Source organism: Anguilla rostrata, chromosome 1 (assembly GCF_018555375.3).
Source record: "Anguilla rostrata isolate EN2019 chromosome 1, ASM1855537v3, whole genome shotgun sequence".
NCBI classification, from domain to species: domain Eukaryota; kingdom Metazoa; phylum Chordata; class Actinopteri; order Anguilliformes; family Anguillidae; genus Anguilla; species Anguilla rostrata.
In genome coordinates, this window is record NC_057933.1 from 25,495,044 (window position 1) to 25,521,397 (window position 26,354).

Sequence of the window (26,354 nt, forward strand, 5' to 3'; positions counted from 1 at the left end):
ATGAAATATTATTTTCCATTTCAATGTTCATTTCTTTCCAGGGTTTAAGATAAATGCCTACTATATTCTGTTTAAAGTGCAGCAGTCTCAGGTTTCATGTGCCTACACCAGCAATTGTAAAGCCAACACAGCATCAGAATCTCCTGTACATACAGGACCTGAAATATACTTTGTTGCAAACAAGAACTGTCTGGGCTATTGATAACGTACACTCAAGCTGAAATAACATCATAAAAAGGAGTAGTGAAAGGGATAGTTATCACTTTAAGATACACATGAAGTGTCTTCTTCCTAAATAATGTCTGTGAAAATTCAAATTTCTGTATTGCGTTGTGGTAAGGAGCAGCATCTGATATTACATGCTTCAGAGGAGAGAATATGTTTGTTGGTCCTCTCCTGGAATTGATAGCTGAGGTTGTGGCAATTATTGTTGATAAATGCAATTTGGCATTCCAAAATGGGAGGGAGGAGGGCACATTTTTTTTAACTACAAAGAAAATTCAGTTCCAGATTGCACAATTAGAGATGTAGTGGTGTAATTTATATATGCATGAGTAAAATATGATATTATGATAATATGATACACTACCTGCTGACACTCTTACCATTAATATGTTATAGCAGTTGCAAAGGACAGAAAGGACTGTAAACTACAATTAATTTTAACATTTTAAAAACTTGATCCAAATACTCAAATCCGTTGTCTTCTAGCATTGCAAAAAATCTGAGCTGGAATATTTCATTCAGACCAAATATGTCCTGATAGGTGTAAACACAGCAGAACTTTTCCTCGAAAAATATGTCCAGATTTGACAGCAAAATACCAATGGCCCTGGTTAATCGCTTAGCAATAACCAAGATGCGATTGGGTCACAAAAATGACAAACAATTAACATACCGAAAACAGACCGCGTCAGCAAGCGATGCTGTCATTCAATAAGGATAATTTACTCCACAGCGCTTCACAGCATGTGCTTCAGCTGTAAAACGTGCATACCTCTCACGTGCCCTCACATTCAAATGATTTGCGAGATAACGCGGCAGTCAGGCAGCGTTTGAACAAGCCGATCTTCCCCCGCTTTTGTGCGTTGCAAGGCTATAGCAACAGGCCGCCATCAATCATGCGTCAATCAGTTCAATCGTACTTAACTTTGACTAACGGATAATTGCAAGTTTATTTCTTTTCCACAAGCCTGCCTAGTCAATTTTATGTAGATCGTTGAACATGTCAGATTAAGAAAATAAATAATCGCTTGCATTTCCATGGTTCGTTCAGGACATTTTCTATGCTCGTAAACTATATCTTAACCACATGCCGGTTTGGATTGTGATAAGAGGATGGTTCTGCAAAGTTACTCCTTACAAAGTAACTACTTGGAGCTTTGCCTACAAATATTTGAACTCCCTTTCAAGTTAAAAACAACCTTTAGTGATCTCAGAATGCCAGTTTAAATGGTGCCTACTGAAATATGAATTTTGGCAGAAGGAATGACAATGCTCACTTTGCCAAAATGTCTTGGAAAAGACGTGGGGAAAGAAAATCTCAGGAATCCACATTCAGCAAAAACCAAGGCCTTTTCTTTTTTCCAAATTGCAGGGTGAGCAGCACTATGTATTTGTGTAAATCTGGGTATTTTGAGCAATGTGTACACTGCACCACAGTGGGTCCCCGTTTAAAATAACAAGGTTGCAGATAGGTCTTCCAGGAAAATTGTGGACTAATCTTACCCTGTAACCCACCAAATAATCTCTGTGTCCTTAAAAGAAATTATCGCATCTTACCAGAGAAATAGAAACATTTTCCATAGAGAATGAATACGCTTAATTTTTTTGACAGTGGCTGAAAACACGGTTAACCATTTCATCAAGGAACTTCAAGACTTTATAAGGTTGCATAAACCTCTGGTTGAATGCAGCACCTATTTAAGATGAAATATATATATGACTGATATCTACAAACTCTTCCACATCTGTTATTCTTTAATTTATACTGAATTTAAAAAACTTTGCATCCCAACCTACAGTATGTTCTTAAAAAGCTGAGTGGCCATCTGGTGTCTTTCAGTATTTTGATTACTGGCTATTGTGTGGGTTCACATGCAGCTGGTTAAATGCTCTCTCCCTTCCCTTTTCACCCTCAGATACAGCTACCCTGCAGTCAGACCCTGGTCTTTCTCTCAGGCGGTAAGAACATTTCTAAGACCTGATCCGGATCCTGTCATCTTTTCCTTCACTGACCTGACACTGCATTGTGTTCCCATATAGCCATCACTGCAAACCCCCTGACTTACAGTGTCTTTATTCTCCGCTGAAGGAGTGCACTAATGGGGTTTCAATATTTCTTGAACAGATTGATATGCAGATTCACCTAAATTGAATGAATGCATTTAAATGCCTGTTGGAATGACTGTAAATGACCTACTGTCTAATGCCTGGGTAAAACTTAGTGGCTTGTGCCAACTGGAAAGTTTGTGAAGGCATTAAGTAAATGGCATTAAGTTTCTGCTGGAATGTGCCCTTTTGGAGTGCAGGCATCTATGTCTGTATTCAGAGGGCCCTTTGATTAAAGAGGTAGTCTGCATCAAAAACTGTGGTTTTAGCTTTTCACCATCTTAATATTTTGGCTAAAAGGCTAAATATGCTTGGGTGTGCATAGTTTGATTACTTTGGATGCCCTCTTGAGGTCTGGTCAAAGGTTTTTAAGCACATGGTGAGAAACACTTACACAGATGAAAGTGTGCATTAAAGCTTACCACCAGACTCTTGTTCATAGTCGCGGTCTCTATCGCCCCCTGGAGGAAGTGGGCGACTGCTCTCTGTGGCTCGGTGAGCAGAATTCCCTCAGGCTTACCCTTTGCCCTCCTGTCTGCTGTGGTATAAACACAGGGCCTTTACTGGAATTCCTCTGTAGCTGCACAGATAAGCCCAACTGCAGGACCTGGCTGTTTTTATTGCTCTTCACTATTGGCATTTTTTATTTTTGCTGTGCGAGCCATTTTTCTTGGAATACTGTGAATTCCTTTGGTACTTTTTCTCTCAAGGCAACCATTTTTCTTAGTTAAGATCTATTTAAAAATCATTTTCAGTCATGTCCTTCCTGGAATGCCACTGTAATTGCAGAGCTAAAGGCAACAGTGTGTATGGGTGGAAAATTCAGCTGAACACAGATGAACGACTGCTAGTTATTAACGTTATTACCACACCAACTACGTTATGCCTTCCTTACAGTGTGTGGATGTCCCCTTTACAAACATTTCAGTTTTTTGTTTTAGTACCAGTGAATAATAGTAATAATGTTATAATACAGATTTATTTTTTATTGGATTTAGTTTTAAATCATTATCAAGTATTTGTGACATGTCGTTTTTGGAAAAATATTCTAAATAGTTGTGATAACATAAAATAACAGAATTCTCCCATTTTTAGTATATTATATATTATTACCTGTATTACTCATTTTATACAGCCTTCTTCGCTAATCTTTATCATGGGTGTGACTAATATTGGAGGATACTACAGGTAGTATATATAACACTTGCTTCATATCCCTGCCTGTAGGTTTCATTTTGGTTCTTTTCCCTTTTCTCTTTACCCTTTTCCCCTCAAAGATGGAAAAGGGAAGTTTGGCTAAGCAGGGTTTTTTTTCTTTTCTTTTTTTCCCTTTTTTCAAACAAATCTACCATCTCCAGCAGTAAGCTATACTGACTTTGTACCATTATGTGAATACTTCAGATTAAGTATAGTAATTCAAATTTTATAAGTTGCCCACATTTACTCCTGCTTGTATCAAAAGGTTCTCTGCCATATCACAGCAACAGCTGATTTGATAATCTGACATGTAGATGGAATGTATTGCCCATGGCCCCTTTAATAAAATAAAATGTGCAAAACCACCGAGGCTCATTGTGAGGAAATGTGTGGACAAGTAATAGTCATTAAAAGGCTATACACTGCATGGCAAGCTAAGCTATGCCAACAGCTGTTTGTACAATGATGATGGTGAGCTCTAAATGCAGATATATGCTACATACTACAGGCAGTCTACAGGTATTGTCTTTTTTTGACTGACAGAAACCTGTTGATTTGGCGTCAGTTTGTCAAACATTTGTTGCGAACAGGCAACAGTCAATGTATGGCAAATATGGTTTGAACACTAGCGTGAAGGCTAATAAAAATGCTGTGACTTGTGATTGGCAGTGGGAAGGAACCTGGAAGCCTCCTCCTCTTGGGCTGTTGCCAGAGCTTCCTGGTTTTTCCCAAAACCTTCAGGACCATGGATAGTGGTGGCCTCACCAACAGGCGGGCACAGCTGAGGTTGATTGGTGAACAGCCCTAGTGTGTCTCCTTGACTTTGGGACAGACGTTTACGATGACAGATGTGTGTTTGATGCTTTCGTCGCAATATCTTCTAGTTTATGTCATTTCAAAAAATTTATTTTAAACTCCAAAAATTAAATGGCAGTAGGTTTTATTTATTTATTTATTTATTTTCCTTATTCACCTGCACACCATCTAGCATGACTGCTGTGCATGTGCATCTCTTTTTTTATACCTCGCCATACATGAATTAACTCAGACATGCATCACTATGTGCTAAATCTAAGTGTAATATGTGCATTGTATAATTACATATTATTGTGTAAAGGTGAAAAAAAATCTCAGTTTTAAAAGCTGGCAGGTTCAGCCAATCAGGTGACGACGAGATCAAGCATCAAGTTTGTCATAAGCAGCTGTAGACATCCCTACCAGGGATATACAGCTGTTTTTGTGTAAATTTTTACTCTTAGATTGTTCTTTCTGGGAACTGTAAAATATCTTGGAAGTTTATGGCACATCTTGTGCTCTGTCTTACCTCCAATGCCAGATAGTAAATTGTCCCTGTACACTCTGGCATGCAAAATGCACATTTTTAGTTTCTGGCAAAACTCAGCATGTAACTATACCCAGTCTAAGAGTAGACGCTGTGAACTGTGTTTCCACCAGGCATACAGTGAAACTTCCCCGCTGATAAGTTTAGCGGCAGCAATTGCAATGTCAGGAATATTCATATCGCTGCTATGATCATTAGCACCCACTGCAGTTTACGGTACATATCCTGACTTCCTGTAGAGCTGTGTGTGCTATTTCAAGCAACACATCTTTTGGTTTGATTGCTACTGCACTTAAATGAATGTACTGAAGAGAAAGTATACAAGAAATTACAGTGCATGCCTGATTGCATCAAAGGAGGACTATAAAGGACTACAGAATTGCACATGTTTTGAGCACAGAATTTAGCGAACAGAATTTAGCGAAAGGACCAAAAGGCATGTCAGCTGCTTCAACATTAAGGCAAGTTGTCATTGTCAAACAAAGAAGATATGTGAAATACATGCACATGCTGCATTTTTTTTGTTGTTCTTATATTTAATAATGAAAAAACACAAAATAAATTTATTTGTCCAAAATAAATTCCAATTTATGAAAGAAGACGAATAACTACCTGTTTCATAAATGTTTTTATGGGCCATCATCAATACCTAGAACAAAATGCCCTGCATTTTCACCCCTCCATGTGCTCTTGCCAAGATAGATGTGCAAAATATTAAATTAGTCTGCAACTATCTTATGACAATCACTGAGAACTTGTACAGCCATACAGTATGATAACAACTGTTTACTCATCCAACTTTTAAAAATTTAAAATAAGAATACCTATATTCTGTCTATTTTGTGTATCGTCATTTAAACTTGGAACAGATTACTGAATTATCCGTAATTTTGGAGCTTGTAGTAAAACAGAATTCCATAGAGAGTGAATTGGAACTAGGATAAGAATAATAGCACAATGGATCATACTTTTTAGATAAAAGTCCATAAATAAATTTTAACATACATTTATTTATACTATCCATATAATATCCATCTCCATAACATCCATGTATTAGTTGTCTGTGTAACAAAATATAGAAATGAATGCAGGCCATGTAATATAAGGTGTTATTCATGGGAAGGTTATTTTGAGAGCAATATAGCTTCACACAGTGCTTGTGTGAACCATAGAATTGGTAGAAACATATATCACATATCATACAATGAAACCTATATCCTTAATATGCCAACCCTGTCAAATGTTAGAATTACTGCCACTGGGATACAGAATGTACTCATGACCTTTAGCATTTGGTACCAGCATCCAGCAGGTAGCTTTTCCTCTCTCGCGTCAGAAAGTACAGGGTTCATGCCAAGTTTCAACACACAGGCCTGGATTCAGCCAACATTTCTCCCTATCTTCCCTGTCTTTGACTCACAATTGAAAGAATCTGAAGAAGTGTTCACAAATAGTTTGGCCAGTTCAGCAATCGAAACTGCCCACACTGTGTTTGTGAAGGAAAATAAACTTGTAACGAAAGCAAAGCATGTGTTAAATGTGGGCCCGAGGATCCTCTGTGTGGTCATGAACGCCATTCAAATTTGTTGGAAAGCTATATTGTGACTTCTAAACATCTGGAAATTCATGAACCATTTTCTTATCTGCAGAGCATTCAGGCAACTGCTACATGTCAAGATTGGTGTGCATGGGCAGCACAGCACCAGCACTTAAAGAGTTAACTCGGAGTACTCCGCTCTGCTACAGGGTTACATCAGGAAACAAGGCCATTATCCTAATAGGGCTCTCAAAGGAGAACCCAGTGCCAATCCTTTCATCCGTGTGACGGACGGACAATGCTGATCAGAATTAGACCCAACAGAATGTACTACCCTAACACGGCCACAGCCTGTGAGAAAGAATGGCCATACTGTGCTTCACAATAGCTCTGCAGCAGCACAAAACCCATGGGGAGGCTTTAGCTAAAAGGCGTGAATGGGATTGGGAGGCTTATAGTTTCCTGAGATGATGTAATGAATGTAATGAAATCGACCGATTTAGCAAAATTGGCGAGTTTGCCACCAGGTTTGTAAACTGTGTCCTGGTGATGTTTTTCTTAATGTTCTGAAGTTTAAAAAAATGAGGAATGAGAGGTCAAGAGTGGGTGGATCTAACAACTGGGACTGTCCTTGGGCCCCTGAATGTGGCAGACGGTGAAGAATTAAGTGTGTCCCTGAAAAAAGGAAATAAATACATGTAACACTTAGCCATTCAGAGTGTAATAACTTACCAAGCACATAGCAGGGTACACTGACAACAGTGTTCGTCCCCACTGTATATTTACAAATAAATGCAAGTTTTTTTTATTTCACGAATAATTTTGGTCATTGACAAAACTGTACTGATCTTGTATTTGTTAGGCAAAGGTATAGAAAAAAGTTGATTGAATCCAGGCCAAAGTTTGACTACAGCTTTTGCATCCGGGGGAGGTGGTGCTAAGAGCAATCCTGTTAAATAGCTTCCTCATATACATTTCCTCTACTGTATTTGCTTTGCAGTCTCTCTTATTCAGACTGATTCACATAGCTTTTTTTTACATGCCATTAATTTATACAGCTAGATGTGTTTGGAGTGCTTCATATTGTCCTCCACATACCGGAAGATGTCAGGGTGCATGGGGGATTAGGACCCAAACGCAGAGTGAGGGGAAAAAAACTCCAAACTCCAAATGGTGTGAACACAGACTTTACTAAACAGAACAGGAACTAAAGCAGGGAACAAAAGGCCTCGCAGGGCAACTCTCAAAAAACGCAAAGAAAAACTTCAAAACACAGGAGACAAAGAAAATCCAAATGCACGTAAAAACAGAAAGTGGGCAAAAACACAGGAAGCTACTCTCAAAGGAAACACGCGGGGCACAACACAATCAGAGGCACACACAGGCACACACAAACAAGGATCCAGCACCTGAGTCAGGGAGAAGGGAACTTAAATAGGCAAGACACTGACGAGACACAGCAGGGCACAATGCACAACCAGGCCACAGGGAGGGAAGGGAAAAAGAGACAACCAAAAAACAATAATTGAACAATTGAAAACAATAATACAATTAAACAGGGTACACGCAGGACACAAAACAGAAGTGCCGCCATCTGGCGGCCCAACAAGGAAAGACAGAGACGGAAGCACAGAACCATGACAGGAAGATGCAAAAAAATGTAACTGGACAATTTTAAGGCGGTTTATTCATTTTCATCTATGGAGAAACAATGATACGGTACCTTGAGTTAGAGTAGACCAGCTTTCAAAAAACACTTGTTTGTGCTTGGGTAACTTGTGAGTACACAAAGTACAAAGAAATTGAATGGCAGCACAAATGTGCTTGAATACATAACTAATCTAGACGCCTGGACCTTTAAAAGAGGATATGTAAGGTCTCCCTGCTGACTGAATTTGTGGCTTCTGTTCTACAGAAACATTTCCCATTTTTCTTGCCTTTGTCCAAATTTAGAAGTTCATCTTTTTTTCCGCTGCAACTGCTGTTCTTCGCTTGTTCTGGCTCCTTGATCCTCAAATCAAGACCACAGAGAGCAGTCGAGCTGTTGAGAGCAGTCGCAGCTGTGACACTGCGGTGACTCATCCTAGGTGCATTTATCCAATGAGAAGGCGGGGCTGTGAAACTCATAATCGCCAAGCTTCTTGTTTATTGAGTAAGTAGGCGACACAATCAACGGCACCGCGAGATGCTTTGAGCCTATGGATTTATCAGCTGGGACAGGAGCGGCCAACAGAATCGCTGGCTGATGAGAGCAGCACAGATCTAGATCAACCTATCTTCCCCTGTTCTGTAATTCAGAAGAACAGGTGCCGTGGCAACAGGTGCTTTGAGAGAAAAGAAGGGGAAGAGTAAATCCGTAACTGTCTGATTGTATCATGCTTTTTGTTGGTGTACGGATCTGTTTCTGTAAGTGATGGTTTTACAGACGTAATGCTACTTTGCTGAGAGTGATCACAAGCTTTTTCTTATGGGCACATCAAGTGAAGTTATTGATTACAAATTATTTTTATTTTGTAACAATTTCAGTTGCTGGTGTTTCAGGACAATTGATAAGAAGGCAGTTTTAGGAGACTCAAGTCTGATTTCTTTCATGGCTGAATTCTTCTGTACCTCAGTATTCATAAAGATGATCCAAGAGCACATTTTCTCTAGGATAATCTTTATGTAGCTGTACCAAAAACACAACTACACAAATATTCCTTTTTGATATTTTGTTCTGGCAGCAGTGATTAGAATGACTTTCTTTTTTTGGTTGTGGTGTCTTGTTTCCAGGTTCTTTGGCTAGTAGTGTATTAAAATAAAATAAGCCTGACTGCCCCATGTTTAGCATGTATCTATAATGTCTCTCAGAATGTGTTTGCTTGATGATAAATAACTTAGTGCCATGATAATTCTGAAATACTGTATTCACTATCTTAGTGAACCTTACGATCATAAAGGAGGGACATATAGGCTAGATTTATATTTTAGTTGCTGTGTTTTTGTTTCTGTTGAAGACAAAATTATTTTGTTTTCCTCTCTTCTCTGCTGCCTGTCACGCTGGCAATGAGGAACCACAGCGCAACGCAGGAAGTTGGTCAATTCTGACTACGCTGTTGCACAATTTCTGCATCTGAAATTTGTCTGATGACTGCTCATATCTAGTTTCACCCCTCGATCTGTAAATATTTCTTTCGTAGGAAGTAGTGAACTTGCTGGAAAAATCTCATTGCTTCAAAAGTTTGCGTTTATTTCTGTGATGAACTAGGCTGGGTTGTGAATTTTGAGGCAGGTTTTTTTTTTTTCCTCCTCATTGATTCAACAATTTGCCGCTGTGGTTGGGCAGTGAATACGCCAGTGACGTGCCTAAAGACACATCGGTTCTGCTGGGAATATCTTTACTAACTACAAAGCCGTGGATGAAAGGGAAACTTCCTCGCCGTGGTTACCGCACCATTCAGATCAGTGCTCGTTGGCGTGTTGCGGTGTGCGTTTCGAGCGTTGAAAGAAAGGAAATGCGAGAAGCATTTGCGCGCTTCTGCATTCTGAGGTCAGACCAAAGACTGACTCACTGCGAATATTGCTTGCTGAAAGTGCATGCTACCTGTTTCATTAATATGCGATTGCACGCAATTAATACTTGGCACTATGAATGCTGCTAATTAGATGTAGGAATGGTATGAAGAGGGGATGCACAATTATTGATGGGTAAATTAGGATATCCAGGAGATTCTGGTCAGGCATAAACTAAAGCCCTAGTGAATTACAGGTAGTTTAGAAGTGGAAAAAGTGTGAAAGTAAGTCTTTTTTATAAGAGGTGAGTGTTTAGACAAGCCAATGTCAATGGGTTATCAGGACATGATTGTTGTCCTGATGAGTTATGACAGGGTTGTTAAAATAATAAGTAGGCTCTGGACCTGTCTTGCCAAGATTTCATGCATCCTGATATCACTTGAGGAATCCATGGTGCAACTGAAGACTGACATGCATGTGACAGGGTGCAACATTAAGGTTATTTCACACTTGGCTGGTCAGGCAAGTAGGTAACAAACTACTACTTGCCCAAGCTAAATTTATACTTGCCTGGATATGGAAAATATGATTTTGTTCTTGTTGGAGGATTCTCATTGCAACTGGTTGAGTAGATATTAATCCTGACTGATACTAATATTCAGATTAGTACCAACTAACAGCTCCTTGAGTAGTCAAATTGACAATAATTTACTTCATTCTCATTAGATGATTCAATCCAGCATTGCCTGTGAGTAGATGACAGGATCATTAAGGAAACGACAAAGAAAAGGAAGACAATGACTGAAAATATAATGCAGCAGCAGCAGCAAGCAGCAGGTTTTAACCTTCAGTCTTCATTGTTCTTTTTCTGTTCTTGCAGGCCGCTTTCCCCCTCTCAGTGGCTCCCCCTATGGCAGCTGATGGCTATACCCCTGTAAGTAAAGTTTGTTCGCTTTTATGCTCCCATACTTCCTAATAAAACAAAATTCTGCAATTGTGCATGTGCATTACAACAATGGGCAGTTTCTCATTTTACAGGACCAACGTACGCAACATTTTGCATATTGTTTGTGTTACAGCTGTCTGAAGTTTCTAGTCAACATTTTATCCTTTGACTTAATGAATGCACTTTTCTTCTTCGCAAACAGATGAGCAACTTAAATGCATGATTTCTGACCTCATGAAAGAGAGAAAGGAGAAGGACTTTTAACACTTATATATAACTGATGTCCAACAAGCACGAACACAGGCAGTGGTGAAACATTAAAAAACAGCGAGAGAGAGAGAGAGAGAGAGAGAGAGAGAGAGAGAGAGAGAGCGAGAGAGAGAGAGAGAGGGAGAGAAAGAGAGAGAGCGAGAGAGAGCTGTTGAAGGCAGAGGCGGGCCGCATTTGTGATTCGGTGAGAAACAGGATGCTCGCCCCAAGCTGATAGGAGTGGAGCAGTGGTTGAAGCCGTTGAGCTTTGAGCGGCTGATGCTCGGGGCTTTGTGGCAGACTGCTCGTGTACCCCTGCAGTGACGACCTCCGCTGTCCCGCTGCCTCCTCCCTACGCTGTCTTGTCATCACCTCTTCCTCTCGCGTTTTCTGCTATCCTGATCAACCTTTCTAACCATTCCTCTCTCTCCTTCTGAAGGTTTCCTTGCGACAGAAGTCCAGGAAGAAGAATAGAGGTGAGACGAGAGCTTCCAAAGTGTTTCTTCATGACAGGCTCCTCCCCTTGGACTGTAAGCATGATTGGTTGGGTGGTGTTGATTAAAAACTTTAAACGGGCTCAGTAGAAGGAGTTTGCAGAGTTGGAGAAATGTTCGCATGTTCTCCAAGCCTATTCAGTCAGCGAACAGTTTTTGCAAAATTTTGTCTTTGGCGAAAGTCTTCTGAAATTGTTTATAGAATTCTTCGGGTTGATTAGTGTCAACTATGGAAACATAATTACAAAAAAAGGCAGTCATGCAGTTTTCAAGCATTAGGCTCAGATGTAATTTATAGATAACACAAATTTACTTAAAGGGGCAGTTCACCAAAAAATTTAATGAAGGTATGTTTCCACTTACCTGGAGTAGTATCTGTCCATCCAGATAGTATCGCTGGTTTTCTAGATATTCACTGCAACTCACCCTGATGAAACGGACCTTACGAATCCATCTTCATGTGGCCTCAAAGCACCAAAAATTTGCATTCAAATTCAAAATGTTTCTTTCCAACTATAATCCTGCGGTTACTAACAAACATCCACAGAGCTTAATTTCTGCACAGTTTCATCAAACTATGAAACAGTAGCATGAAACGTCAGTGGTGGTGATGTGGGGTTTGGGATCCCTGCTATAGAGGGTGTCATGTTACAGCCTGCACACAAGCAGGACATGCGCTTTGTCTCAGTGGCCTGCAGCACACAAACAACAAAGCAATGTGGTCTTGGTCCATCTACCACGTTCATGATTTCTGAGTTTCCGCTTCTTTGATGCCGCCTGATTCTGGGGCGGCAGAATGCAGCTTGCAGCGCTGCCGTTCCTTACAGCCCCGTGTCTCTCTTCGAAGAGAAACCGGGGGTCACTTCTGGGCCATTCTATGAGAAACAGACATTGAACTTTTTGCATTCATCCCGGAAAATCGATATGCAACGGGGACTCAAATTAACGAAACGGTCTCGCGCAGGCAATGCTCCGATGAGCCGGAGGAGGATCTCGGTGAAAGAGCTGGGTCAGCCCGACCACCAGGGCTGGCTCTACAGGAAGCGAGAAGACAAAGGCTTCCTGGGGATGAAGTGGAAGAAGTACTGGTTTGTGCTGAAGAAGTCCTCGCTCTACTGGTATGCGTGCCCGACGGTGAGTCACCCTGCCGCGGACGTTGTCCATAAGAGCCAATATGGCTGCAGCAGAAAGGTCACAGACTGATGGTAGCATACTGTACATCTTCCTCACAGCTGGGTGAGTAAGCATCAGCTGCTGAGCATGCTGCAGGCATTGCAAAATGTCTATGGGAAATTTGAAGGCCATTGCAAAATGTCAAGGGGAAATTTTAAGGTCTTTTGAAAATAGGTTTTATACTGCATACATCATAATTTGGAAAGCATGTTTTTTGAGAAATATTCTGTCCTATAAACCAAAAACAGGGTGGAGCGGGGGAAGGCTCTTCCACTTTGAGGCCTCACTTCAACAAGTGCTAATAATATGCTAAGTGCTGATCTTGAAGATCACACGTGCTTGTTCTCTGATAACTAATCAGTGGTGTACCTCGTTGTCACCATTTAACGTTATCGTTTAAAGTGTAAGCTTGTGAATACTTCAACTTTTTTCAGTCAAAACAATTTCAAATATGAACCCCAGAGAATGTTTTTGCTAGGCATATCGAGCCCAAACCAGTCAAATTACCGTTGCAGTGCTGATTGGTTGACGTTTGGTTTATACAACAAAACACTTGAACAAACCCAATTTTGTTAAAAATCTAGGTTTTTAAAACATTGAATTGCTGTTGCTTTGTCTTGATAGGCTGAAAAGGCTGAAGGATACATAAACCTAACGGATTTCATGATTGACCGGGCAATGGAATGCAAGAAAAAGTAGTAAGTTTCCATTTCCTGTTTGTCATTCTAAGCACACCTCTGTGTTATTTGCGTTTAGAATGGACAACTGTGAACCCATCATGTTGAGTATCATGGCTGTCTGACTATTTGATAGATGATAGATGTCTGTTGCTGTGAAATCATTATTCTTCCACATCAAAATGACAGTAATGAGATTTTTTATTCGGTAATAAGACGCCCACCACAACCATTTCAAGTAATGTGCTGTCAGCATTTCTTTCACACAGGAAGTAGATGGGCACATGAGTCAGTTAGAACTGTACTGACTACAGCACAGTTTGTTTCCTGTTCCAAAATGAACTTAAACAATTTTGGCTGTTAATGTGGTTCTTTTCTGCTCATGTTTGGGAGAATTTCATGGCTTTAGTCACAAAGACCTTACATATTATAATGTAAATACTGAAATATCTACATTGTTCAACAGTACCATGACAGTCAAATCATATAACAGTGAAATTGTTAGCTCAACAGTTAGCTTTCTTATGTGTCTTAGGTGCGCTTTGTGTTGTTTTGCCTCTGTCAGTGTTTGGTTTGTGGTACGCCTTACCTCCTGTCTTTGTCTCACTTATCTCTGGTGTCTCTGTCTCTCAACATGGCTGTATCACAATTGCAAGTCAGCCTCCTGCACAATTAGTAATAAACTCTACCAAAAAATATCCGTCTACCTCTACTTTGTCTAGTTATGGTTGTGAGCGCCCTTTCCTAATTTTGTATCTATTCTGTAATTATATATTTACTATAATTGGTGATAAATTTGATTTAATGCATTTGCTGTTCATAGTCCCTGAATATTGGTATTATCATTCTGACTGTCTACAATAGAAAAATTACTTACCTGGTGAAATGCCTTTTTTGGTCTTTCATGGCCTCCGTATTCTCTGCAAAGGAGAGAAAGTGGTGATTAAGCTAAGTTGTAATAAAACATACAGACAGTGAACACGTTTTTACCATTACCGTGCATACAAAACATGGAATGCATGATCTTGTCCTTAACCATCCAACCAGCAAAGTGAATGAATTAAGTTATTAATTAAAGAATTAAGATAACTACATTTTGCCACTACAATGATAGTAAGGAGGTAAGAGCGTTTGTCTGGCAGTCGGAGGGTTGCCAGTTCGATCCCCCGCCCTGGGCGTGTCAAAATGTCCCTGAGCTAGACACCTAACCCCTTAGTGCTCCCAACGAGCTGATTGGTACCTTGCATGGTAGCCTTTTACCATTGGTGTGTGAGTGTGTGTGTGAATGGGTGAATGAGAGGCATCAATTGTAAAGTGCTTTGGATAAAGGCGCTATATAAATGCAGTCCATTACCTCTGATATGAAATAAAGTATCTGATATGCATGAAGTATACTGTAGATATTCAGACATGGCCATAGTCTTACTTTCTATCACTGGTATCCCTTCTTTTATGTCCTGGCTCATATGTCACTGTCTCACTCCTGGTCTTTAGTGTCTGTATCTTACTTTTTGTCTATTGCATCTCTTTCTCATTTTCTGTGTCTGGTATCTCTGCTTCACTTCCTGTCCCTGGCATCTCTACCTTGCTCCTTGTCTCTGGCCGGGGTTAATAAAAAATTGGTTTGCAGCAGACCGTGATGTATTAATGCATTGGTTCCAAACCAGAACTGAACAGCTATATACATTTTTATGTCTGATTGCTTCCCGTGTGGCACTAATAAGTGGATACAACAGTATGTTGTATCCCTATTCTACCAACCCTGTCCCTGATATCTCCATCCCATTTCCTGTCACTAGTATCTCACTTCCTTTCTGTGATCTCTTGTAGTGCCATGAAGGCTTGCCACCCTGATGTCATGATGTTTTACTTCGCAGCAGAGAGCACTGAGGAGATGAACAGGTAAGAAATTGAGGAAGAGGAAGAGCACTAAATGTGTGAAAAGCAGTGACTGCTTATCAGTATCATCTGTGCTTCTTATATGCTTCTTTTGCAGGTGGTTGAATAAGCTTGGGCTGGCTGCTATTCTGTATGACCCAAATGATAACACAGGTGGTAAGTCATGTGATGCCTTCTTCTTTTTATCATACTGTTATTATTTGAATTACTATGACTGTTAAGTTTGTATACACAGTACATTTTGTTATACATGATACCAGTTGGACTCATATGTACTCTGTTAGAGTTTAATTAACACTGGACATGCGTGACACCAATAGTGCCGTTTCACATTATAACACAATTGCAAAATCGGAACCAGTTTCCACATTCACCGAGCACAGACATCCAGTTACGAAAGCGGAAGAATGCAACAAATGTTATGCATTGCCTCTCTGGTGCACATATGTTGTGTCATTATATTGGCCCATCATATTGACCATAATCTTAGCACTGGGCAGATACCAATACCAAGTCATTTTAAGATAGTATTATAATAATAAGATATTATTATAGTTTATCATTATAATAAGATTTCATTATAATAATGATAAACTATTAGGCATCATAATTAATGCACCTCTGCGTGAGATATTTGGACCTAGCCAAAGGTTTAATATCATCCGTGAATATGCAGTACTATCACTGTGATGAATAGTATAATTGCACAACGGATTATTGCGTTTTTATTTTCATATTCTCTTACTCACTTCCGGTGAAGTATTACACTGTACTATGTTCCAGTTTTACAAAGCATATGTGTGTGTGTGTATCTGTGCGCGTGCGTGTGTGCGTGTGCGTGTGTGCATGTGCTTGTGTATGTGTTTGCGTGCCCCAGAGTGTTACAGTGAAGGGAGTGACCAGGAAGAAGAAGACTCCTCGGATGCACCTCCTCCCCCGTATTCAGAGCAGATGAGCACAGATTCAGGGAATGAAACACAGGTCAGTGAATTATTTGTGCCGCTCAAATTGTCTCATAGTATGTGTATAAATAAAGAAAAAACAGGAAAACTTACTTTTTTCCACTGAGAGTCAATGTGGGGAAAAATCTGAAATTTTCATTTATTAAATTGAGCTAAACTCAGTAAAACATGGTAGGCTATACAGAATAACAGCATATGTTGACATTATTAAAACGTGGAAATCAGGAAGCTTCCGGAAGTGTCATTGTTCCATTTCTACTTCCCATGGCCTTATGTTTATTTCAAACAGGGCAGCCTTCCCCCGCCTTACTCCTCTGGCCCTCCCAGTGACGCCACTGACTCCACCTCCTCGCCTGTCAGTACTATGACATCACAGAGCTCCGCTTCCTCACTGACCAATCCCAGGCAGTCCTCTCCCGACATAGTCCCAAAGTCCACGCCTGCTGCTGGAGAGACATTGGTTTGTTCTGCGCAGATCCACCGACTGGATGCCTTGCCTGCTGAAGATGAGAGGCCAAATGGGGAGTCTCAAGAGCCCCAGGACACCTCCCTCTCACAGGGTAACTGCATAGAGCAAAATGAGGAGCAGGGGGAGTCGGCTGTAACAGAATCTAGAGAAGGGGGTGAGCATGCTGAGAAGCTGAGTGCTTGGGGAATGGATGTCAGGCCATGGGCACCAAATGGATTTTATTTATTTATTTATTTTATTCATTTATTTAGTTGTTTGTTTGTTTCTAGTTGACCAAGCAGGTCAACTAGAAATAAATTTGAAGTGATGGCTTGGGGAGTCAAAGTAAGTGGGGAAGGAATGTGTCGCCAACCAGATGTAGGGTGGATGATTTGATGGCAAAATAAGAATCAATTTATGGCAATTTGGCCAGGAAAGCAGAGTTATCACCCTTACTCTTATGATAAGTGTCATGGGATCTTTAAAGATCACAGTGAGTTAGGACTTTTAAAGGTATGCTATGTAGGATTTTGCGGCCCTTGTAGACTCTGTGTTTGTAAACCCCACTCACTCCTAAGTCCTCAACCCCACCCACACCTCCATTGAGGTCACACCCTCAAGCACTACAAGCAAAGTGTCCAGCAAAGACGTGAGGTGGTCAGATATATTTTTAGCAACATGAATGATTCCATATAGATGATAACAGTAATTAGGCAGTGTTATAATGACATTTGCACTGAGTGCGCCCCTAAGCTCCTGGGAACATTGTATGGTAGCTACTCGATAGTGCCAGTGCAGCTGTTTTGTGTTTTTCCTCGTTTGGTATTTAGCTATTCTAGACCCTGTTTCACAAAGCAGGATTACTGAGTTAGCTGGATAAATGTGTAACTTGGAACTCTCCCAAATCTGGGACATGGGCTGAGCTCTTCTGGGTTTTACTCCACACAGTTGGTTCCTTCCTATTCATGATTACACAAAATAATTTTCTTCATACCATATTCCCCAAATATTAAAGACAACACCTTATAATGATCTCCTACAGTTAAATGTGGAATTATCACTGTGTTTAATTTATTTCTTTATTCTTCAATAAATGAAGTGGGATGATGATCCTGAATTCACTAAATTATTTTAAACTTCTTACTTTGATTATGCTGTATTTTATTGATTGCATTGAAACAGTAAGGGATGTAAAGCTGGTGACAGGCCAACAGATATTTTGCAAAGGGCAAGCTCACTTGTTCTTTAAATGAAAGTTCCCACCTCCAGTCTGAATACCACAATTTTAAGGCCACACCATATCCTCTTTCTTGGATTTTTTAGTGTTAATTCCCCTTAAAGTTTGTTTGATTGAATCTGAGAAAAAAAAAAACTTATGTCTGATTTGATTGAATTGGAAATGCTCTTAAACTAAGTCCACTTTAATGTATGGGGAATGTAGGGGAGTCTATGTCTTGAGTGTGGGTGGATACTTCTCTATTTCATTACCACCTGACACATTCACAGCCCCTAACTGTCATTCAAAGCACAACAGTAGAAAATGGTCAATAGAAGAGGCTCCGGAACTGATTGTTTAACCCACTTCTGCTGTGTGCAGCAACCGGAAGGAAAATTGCATAATTTCAGCAGCGCAATAAAGCCATCCCCTCTGTCCTAGTTCAAAGCAAGGCTGGTCCCTTTGACTTGGTTTGGGGGGGGGGGGGGGGTGTGGGAGCAACCCACTCCGTTTATCTAAGTTTAAAGTAATTATTTGGTCTGTGCCATGGTGTATATCCCTTGGCTAGGCTTAAAGAGTTTCTCATTGTGCATCATAGGATGGTACAGCATGTACATATCATTGCTATGAGTCACTTACACGTAAAAGAAGAGGTTTATACAGTGCTCAAGGGGTCGGTTAGTACTTCAGGTTATGAGTTTATTTTAAATGTGTTTCTCTAGTGTAATCTGGTGTTTGTACAGCCATGTAAGAATATGACATGTCCTCTTTAAAAAAAAAAAAAAAAACAATGCTCTTAAGCTGGTCAATTGTACGGACTATTTATGTTTTCTTTTGTGTTTTTTTAATTAATCAGAAGCTGCCTCTGATGAAATGGAACAGTTATACATTGACCTGAGAGCCGCCAGCTTATCACCCATTGGTCAACGCAAGCCTTCCACTAAGAGGGACTTCAGGAAGTCTTTTATCAAGCGCTGCAAAAATAAGAACATCAACGAAAAGCTGCACCTCATTCGGACACTGACCAGCACTCTCAAGGTAGTATTTGTGATTGGATAGTGACAGAAGAGTGAGGCTTCACAAACTCCAAAGAAGGGCCATATTACTGTGTCCTATCAATGGCTTGCTGGCTTCAACCAATTACAATGCACTGTGGAGAACCAACTATTGCTATTTATTCATACAAGTCAGTAGTTGACAGCAAATGGTAGTCCTACCCAGTGTGGGGTCCACAAAGCCTTGACAGGTAGAACGATTCTTTTGAATGGTGCCACTAGGTGGCAGTATAAAACATGTGAATTCAGAGCCATATTTATACCACAGATTCTGTTGGCTGCTCAGGCTGTCAGCTCCATATTCTGCTCATTGAAAGCTAGTGAATGAGTACGAGTGGCAAAGGCAATGTTGATGGCTATGGATGTTCAGTGCCTGGGCAGTCCACTGAATAAATATAATTAATTGTAAAAGTACACTGGAAATTTACTAGCTGGAACCTGGATAAGGATGGAAAGAATACTGAGGTTACCGTCTAGTTACATACTATAGGGAACCTTTGGCTATTTTGGAGTTTGGCCTTCATCATTCTGGCCATCAACTTAAATATATAAAAAAAGGGTTTGCTGATTATTTGCTGCACCACATATGGCCCAAGAATAGTAGGGATCCTGGTACAAAGGGCAGATTGTGTCACATAACGTACAACATGAATGGTATAATATTTAACTAGAAAGAGGTTGTCTTCTCAGTGCTTTCATAGAGGGAAATATATTTGGAATTGTATGTGCTCAATTTGAAAAAAAAAGAAAAAGAAGAAAGAAAGAAATCCGCAACATAAATCGTTTTCTGTAACATTCACTTTTACAATTCTTGTTTTCTAAGTACTGTGTTATTAAGTATCATGATTCCACTGTTTTGGGTCAGATTAAATATGCAAATATTGATGTAAGGATTCTTGCTCAAGTCCTAAACATAGATCACTGGCTGTGTCTCTTTTGGGGGTACTAGAGTTGATCTTTGGGCAGTAATGTGGAAAAAGTCAATGGAAACAGGGCCATAGTGGTTTGCATTTATCTCTTCAGAGCGCTGACATTCTACTGTAGTATATTTGATCTGTTGAATGTGTGCATTTGTGTGCCTTGAAATGCCATATGTGTGATCTAAACATAGGCGGTGACGGTGAGAAAAGGCATTTGAGTCCTGTCATGTAGGCTGAGTGTAATGGCAGCATAGACCACGGAAGAGAAAACAGATTAATATTTCCAAATTTGTGCCCTTTTTCTTGTTTACTTTGTTTTTATATCTGCTTGTAGAACTTTATTTTGAAGCACTCTTCAAACAGCACTATAAAATAAAGAACAGAACAGCACTATAAAATAAAATTGATTATTATTATTATTATTATTATTATTATTAGTAGTAGTAGTAGTAGTAGTAGTAGTAGTAGTGTACATGTGCAACTAATGTTTCTATGTTCCCTTCCCCTCCCCCGAAACAGGCTAGAGAAGCCGACCTGTCGACAATCGAACAGTTGCTGAGTGACCACTGTCTGACCTCACAAAAATACAGGGAGTGGAAGGAAGCCAATGTGCAGCTGCTTCAGGACGTTTCCCAAAGACACCAACTTCTTGTGGGGGAGGAGGAGAATAAGGGGCAACCCGCAGAGGTGGCCAGAGCTGGCCTTTTCTCTGAGACCAGTGTGTGAGCGCCCTAACTAAAGACACAAAGCAAAGCACCAGAGAAACCCAACACCATTATGAACTTTTTTTTAAAACCACTGTTTGTAAAGAATTTACTATTTAATATGGAGTGTGACTGCCTTGCTAGGACTTACATGACTTTAATCGTGGATATGTTTGAAGCTTAATGGCTTCGGTTCAAACCCAACCAAGGAGGCTGGAAGACAAACGTCTTCATTCCTCTGTTCTATTTAGGGCACTTTTTCTTGAACTTCACCTGCATGTGTTTTGTGTTCATGTTGTGCCTTCAAATGAACGTGGTCTCCCCAGTTTATGTTCTCTTTGTTTTTGATGATCACTGTAAAATTGAGAGAATTTCAACCAATGTGCAGTTTCTTCTTTTCATAAGTAAACTTAATTTAATCAATAGGTATTGATTAAAGTACAACCACCACAACTGAAAACACTGTAAAGAGAAATGTTGTAATAGGCTATGGACAGTTATGGACAGTGCTGCGTTCCCTTGCAGTGCTGTCAAGTGTTACAAAATGTCACTACTATGAGAAAGGAAAACTAATAAGGTACAAGTGGAAAACAATTAAACTTTAACAGCAATATGGCATATTTTGCCTTGAGGGATTTCAAGCGTTCTATCATTGGTAAATCCGTTTAAAAATATGCAACTTTAATATTGTAAATAAACGTGCGTTGCTGTAGACGACGCCAAAACATGTGTAGTTCCTGTTTTTTTTGTTGAAAAAAATGCATTAGTAAATACTCTACAGAACTGATGTTTTGTAACGACAGTACAATAAAATGTATATCAGTAAATGTTTGATATTGGTGTCTTTGTGTCCTCACTTCTTAGTTAACAATTAATATTACGCGACATAATGCTGTCTTTTTTGTCACTGTAGTGATTGCAACCAACAGGGAAGCAAACCTTGTCAAAGACCAAACTGAGTTCCCTCTTTTTATTGTCATGTATTTCTGTTGGGAGGATATGTTCAGTTTTTATGCCTCTAGGTGGAGCTTGGGAGGTCGATTATTGCCGTGATTGAATAGTTTTGCAAACGTGATATACCTGATGAAACCTTGCCCAATATGTTGTAATGGCCCATCTCCTCTGAATTGGGAATTGCGCGTTGTTCCTTGTTGGAGGCTTGTGGGTTTTCGCCTTTTCTTATGTTTGTTTGCAGGTTTCAGGAGGACAGGCAGTGTTTGTTTTCTTTTCTTGTTCCTTTTTATTTTTGTTAAGTAAGGTCAGAGCAGAAGTCTTCGGAAGACTCCCCTTTTTGTTTTTCGGGAGGAATGTTACTTTATTTTGCAGATAAGGTTAACAGTCACCTCGAGCCCTGCGCCATTACGTTACATTTATTTAGCAGACGCTTTTATCCAAAGTGACGTACAATAAGTGCATACCGAAGGTCACTGGAATAAAAAAAAAACACAGATCCGATAAGGTACAATAGTCATTTTGTAAGGGTTATTCATAGCCATGAACACATTAATAACTCCAGTTCACACAGTAAACATTACTCTTTGACCTATACCTATGTTTAGTCAAACCAGTAGGCATGACAAGCTACAACATCAAGACAATGATAAGTAAAGTACAATATAAGTGCTGCTCTGACCTGACCACTGCCCTGGCCTACAACTCTGTAACCTAGCTGTGTTGTATGCATCTTTTGGTGCCTGTGCTGTAACCGGGTAATAAACGCTGTCTTGCCTGTTTGCCATTCTTGCTCTTTGGCTTTAGTTCTTAATTCTTGTCGCGTAGTTGTAATGTCCATTTTCAGTTACCCTTGTTATTAAAACACTTTTCGGGACGTAACAAGTCAGAAGTTATACTTTGAAAACCACCTTTCACTCCATTAGTTTCAAGGAACAGGCTGAGAAAGTTGACTGTGTCACTGCAAAATTTGACCGAATGTCGTCGCTGTTTACTTTATTTTACTTTACTTTGCAGTACTGGCACCCCAGCACTGGGGGTCGCTCAGCTCCTCATGTTTGTTTCGCCGTATAGCGATTGCCCGCCATATTGGTGGTCTCCTCCATCACACTGAAACAGAAGCGAGAGCTTTCAGTTTACCGGGGCTGTGAAAACGTCAACATCATCGTTCTTGTATACTCTGCACTAAGAAATACGACATCATGGAGGCCGTTAAAGCATTTAATGGCGAGGTTTGTATACTTGCATTCAGTTTCGGCCAAATAATATGTTGATTTTCTAAACCACTCATGTTCGTGTGACTGAGCTAGTGTAGCTAGGGAAGGGCAGTGTAGTGGATACTGGGCCTCAATTAACTGTGCAAAGCAATAGTAACGTTAGCTAGCTTGCTGCTTTGGAAACTGCGTGCGGAAAAATTGAGTTATGAGTGAAATCGGAAGTATAGAATTGGCCCATAGGCGAAATTGTATGTTTATATTGCGAGAATGAAACTAGATGGCCCATTATTGACCATTAAACCCACTTTGATGGCTAAGTTTTAAATCATGACTAACTCGCTGTAGCAGTATTTGCTAGTTGGCGACACACTAGCGCAACCTCATGTGGTAATAAAGCTCTGGAAATCACTCCAGTGGCCAGCATAATTTTACCAACTGACCATTATCATATTTAGCTACACTAATCGTATAGTAAAGAATGGTCTGTTTAGCTTGATTCTGAATTCTACTCAACTGGCTAGGGTAACGCTAAGAATACTGTACAAAAACACCGACAAGCGTAAGCTCATGTTTTGCTGGTGCTAGCACTACAATTTGCTAGTTGGTATCGGATTCTCAGTAACGTTAGGCGTGTTTTAGCTTGAAGTACGTGCATCTTGTTCCAGAACAAGATCAATAACGTACTGCACATACCTTTATTTACGTGTTTGATATTTAGTGACATTAGGTTAGCTAATTGTTGAATGGGCCCACGCAACGTTCGCTAGTTGCTTGGTCAGTTCACGTTACGTTAGCTAGTTGGCTAGCTAGCTAATATTATTTGTTTTCATGGTGGAGTTGTTGGCTAGCCATAGTTACAGTAACAATGAGGGGGCATGCGAATCTATGCAAAAGTCTGAGTAGTGATGTGCGTTATGCATCTGAGAAGCTTCATTAAAAATGACCAGACCGAAAATCTAACTAAAAACTAACGTCGATAATTGTGCAGATACGAGCCTCTTTTCGCTCAGGAATGGCCGATATTTTTGAAGATTACGTAATGCAATATTGTTTTACATTAGTGCAAAGTGATCAGATGTAATCGCCCTAAGTTATTGTAGCCAAGTAGCAAACTACTACTTATGTACTTATTTAGCCAGATGGGTCGGAAAATACTGATTATTGACGTAGATTTTTCACATTCAAAAATTTAAGCTGGAAAATGTCGTGAGCATAGGTTAGCTGTGCAGCTGGCCAATATGATGGACTTGGCGGCCGCAGGTAATCCTGAATTTTCTTTTCGTAGCTAGATTCGCATGTTCATTCACTAGTCACGTGTGAACTATAACATGGGCTTAATCTATAGGTTTTTCTCCCCCCATTTACCATGACTCGGCCGTCCGCAGTTAATTAATGGATTCCATGTCACTGGATACATGTCCTTATTTTATCAAGGCAAATAATAAAGTATACTAAGTTCTTACGAATGGTGCTTTGACACTGAGAAGGAAAAAATGAGTTATATTTTATAATTATATGCATACCAGGCAGAGGTACAGACATATGCCATATGCCAGTGTGGAAAAAGTTTTGGGGTGGTAGGAACTTTGAATATAAATGTATATATATATTTTTTCTTTTTTTTGAGTTGACAAACTGTTGGGCATGGCTAACCATGTTTTGTACGGGCTTGACCCTTTGTGTGTCTTTGCAACTGAAGTCTCCCTACAATCTGACAGGTTCAGCTATGGAGGTTTGAATATGATCTCTCTTCTGCGTTTTAACACAATTCCCCCTTTCCATTACTGAGGCACAGAATGTATTCCATACCTCATAAAACTGAAAATATGGTATATTTTATTTAATGGCTCACACACTGAGTTTTCTGCACGCATCCAGACCTCTGGATTCAACCTCATTGTTTGCATTGTGTTATGAGTTCCTCTGCTACATACTACCATACATTTACACACATTGCACAATGACATTATGGGCAATGTAGTTACAGAAGTGTTACAGCCTGTTAGTGGTACTGCTCTTAAGGTTGGTCTCGGTCTTAATTTAAGTGTCTTTTAGCTGATGTTTTTGATGGCATCATACATTTCTAAAATGGGAATCATTTTGGCTCTGACCTGTTAGTGTTTCTAAAAACAGATGAACAGATGTCAGAAAGCAGCCAAACAGCTGAATTCTATTCCCCTTTGAGCCTGCGCACCAACGTCTGTGTGGTACTTTAATTTTTAAGACATTTGCAGAAAATGCGTCTGAAGCGGTGACATTCAATTTCAGTCTCGGAGGAATTGTGGTAAACACGAAACTGAGATGAAATCGAAAGCACAAATAGACTTGGGTTCCTTTATGTTTTTGATCCCCACAAAATTGAAATGAAATACTTTTGCACAGTCATAGTTTTAACAAAATAATGGGAAGAAAGACATGTTTACTTGTCCAGAATGTTAATTTGACTACATTTGTACACATTCTACACACTGATCTAAAACAGTGGTTCTCAAACTTGGTCCTGGGGGACCGCTGTGTATGCTGGTTTTCAATCCAACCTCGACTGAGGTCCTCAGTCTTATCCAGAAAGGGCCAGTGTGGGTGCACACACCTGATTCTACTAATCAGCACCTGATTCTACTAATCAGCACACCTGATTCTATAATTAAGCACTTTGCTCAGCACCTTGATTAGTAGAATCAGGTGTGTGCACCCACACTGGCCCTTTCTGGATAAGACTGGGGACCCCAGCTCTAAAACATGAAAAGCACCTTATTAAGACAAATTAGCAACTTGTAAAAATTCTGGGATTATGCAGTTGAGGTTGGAATGAAAACCAGCACAGACAGTGGTCCCCCAGGACCAAGTTTGAGAATCACTGGTCTAAAGCATTTGGAACGCACGATCACATAGAACAGTGGTGTCAAACTCGTGCCATGGAGGGCCGTGTGTATGCAGGTTTTCATTCCAACCAATTAAGTCCTTAATTGAGTCCATTACACATTCAGCCATATGCGTTTAACTGCATTGAAGCACAGAATATAAGAACATTTTTATTTAGACAATGCGGGTCACCATACATCGGTCCCATTGTGCACAAACCTGCATCCCTAATTCAGCAAATAATTTAACTAATTATATAATCAAGATCTGAGGCTGGAATGAAAACCTGCATACACACGGCCCTCCATGGCACGAGTTTGACACCACTGACATAGAAAAAGTTTAAAACTGTGAAAAATGCACACACGCTTACAGAGTTACTTTGCTGTAACTTAGCAGGTGCTCTTATCAATGCAAACACAAGTGCAAATAAGGGATCAAAGTACAGTAAATCCCAAGGGGGTGAACGTATAACCCCAAGAGACAGCAGGTGCAAGAGTTGCAGACTCCATTGACAAATTTAAACTACTCTATTGAAAATTACATTTACAGCTGTGCATTGTACAAGCAAGGAGGAAACTACCAGAATTCATTAAACTGCATCAAATGGACAACAGCAAAGGAACCAGCCAGCTCTGAAACAAACGAGAGTGTGTGAAGTTACACCTAATCAGAGTTGGGT

At 40.0% G+C, this 26,354-nt stretch overlaps 2 protein-coding genes across 8 annotated transcripts in view; both read left to right on the forward strand.

Moving 5' to 3' along the window:
* Positions 1 to 21,476, forward strand: part of LOC135253004 (connector enhancer of kinase suppressor of ras 3-like) — a 60,341-nt gene extending 38,865 nt beyond the window's left edge. For 2 of the 5 annotated variants that reach the window (XM_064331745.1, XM_064331755.1), the window contains exons 15-25: positions 2,142 to 2,184; positions 10,780 to 10,833; positions 11,534 to 11,624; positions 12,553 to 12,722; positions 13,386 to 13,459; positions 15,269 to 15,340; positions 15,435 to 15,493; positions 16,215 to 16,318; positions 16,589 to 16,922; positions 18,820 to 19,001; positions 20,458 to 21,476. In XM_064331745.1, the coding sequence (XP_064187815.1) occupies positions 2,142 to 2,184; positions 10,780 to 10,833; positions 11,534 to 11,624; positions 12,553 to 12,722; positions 13,386 to 13,459; positions 15,269 to 15,340; positions 15,435 to 15,493; positions 16,215 to 16,318; positions 16,589 to 16,922; positions 18,820 to 19,001; positions 20,458 to 20,664 (1,390 nt within the window). In that variant the 3' untranslated portion in view covers positions 20,665 to 21,476. The other 3 variants (XM_064331763.1, XM_064331773.1, XR_010329512.1) reach the window with 2 other exon arrangements.
* A 1,161-nt stretch (positions 21,477 to 22,637) lies between these two features.
* The window catches only part of scaf8 (SR-related CTD-associated factor 8), a 37,713-nt gene continuing 33,996 nt past the window's right edge, over positions 22,638 to 26,354 (forward strand). For 2 of the 3 annotated variants that reach the window (XM_064331697.1, XM_064331717.1), the window contains exon 1: positions 22,638 to 22,825. In XM_064331697.1, coding sequence (XP_064187767.1) covers positions 22,796 to 22,825 — 30 coding nt within the window. In that variant the 5' untranslated portion in view covers positions 22,638 to 22,795. The remainder of the gene's footprint in view (positions 22,826 to 26,354) is intronic. The other variant, XM_064331708.1, reaches the window with a different exon arrangement.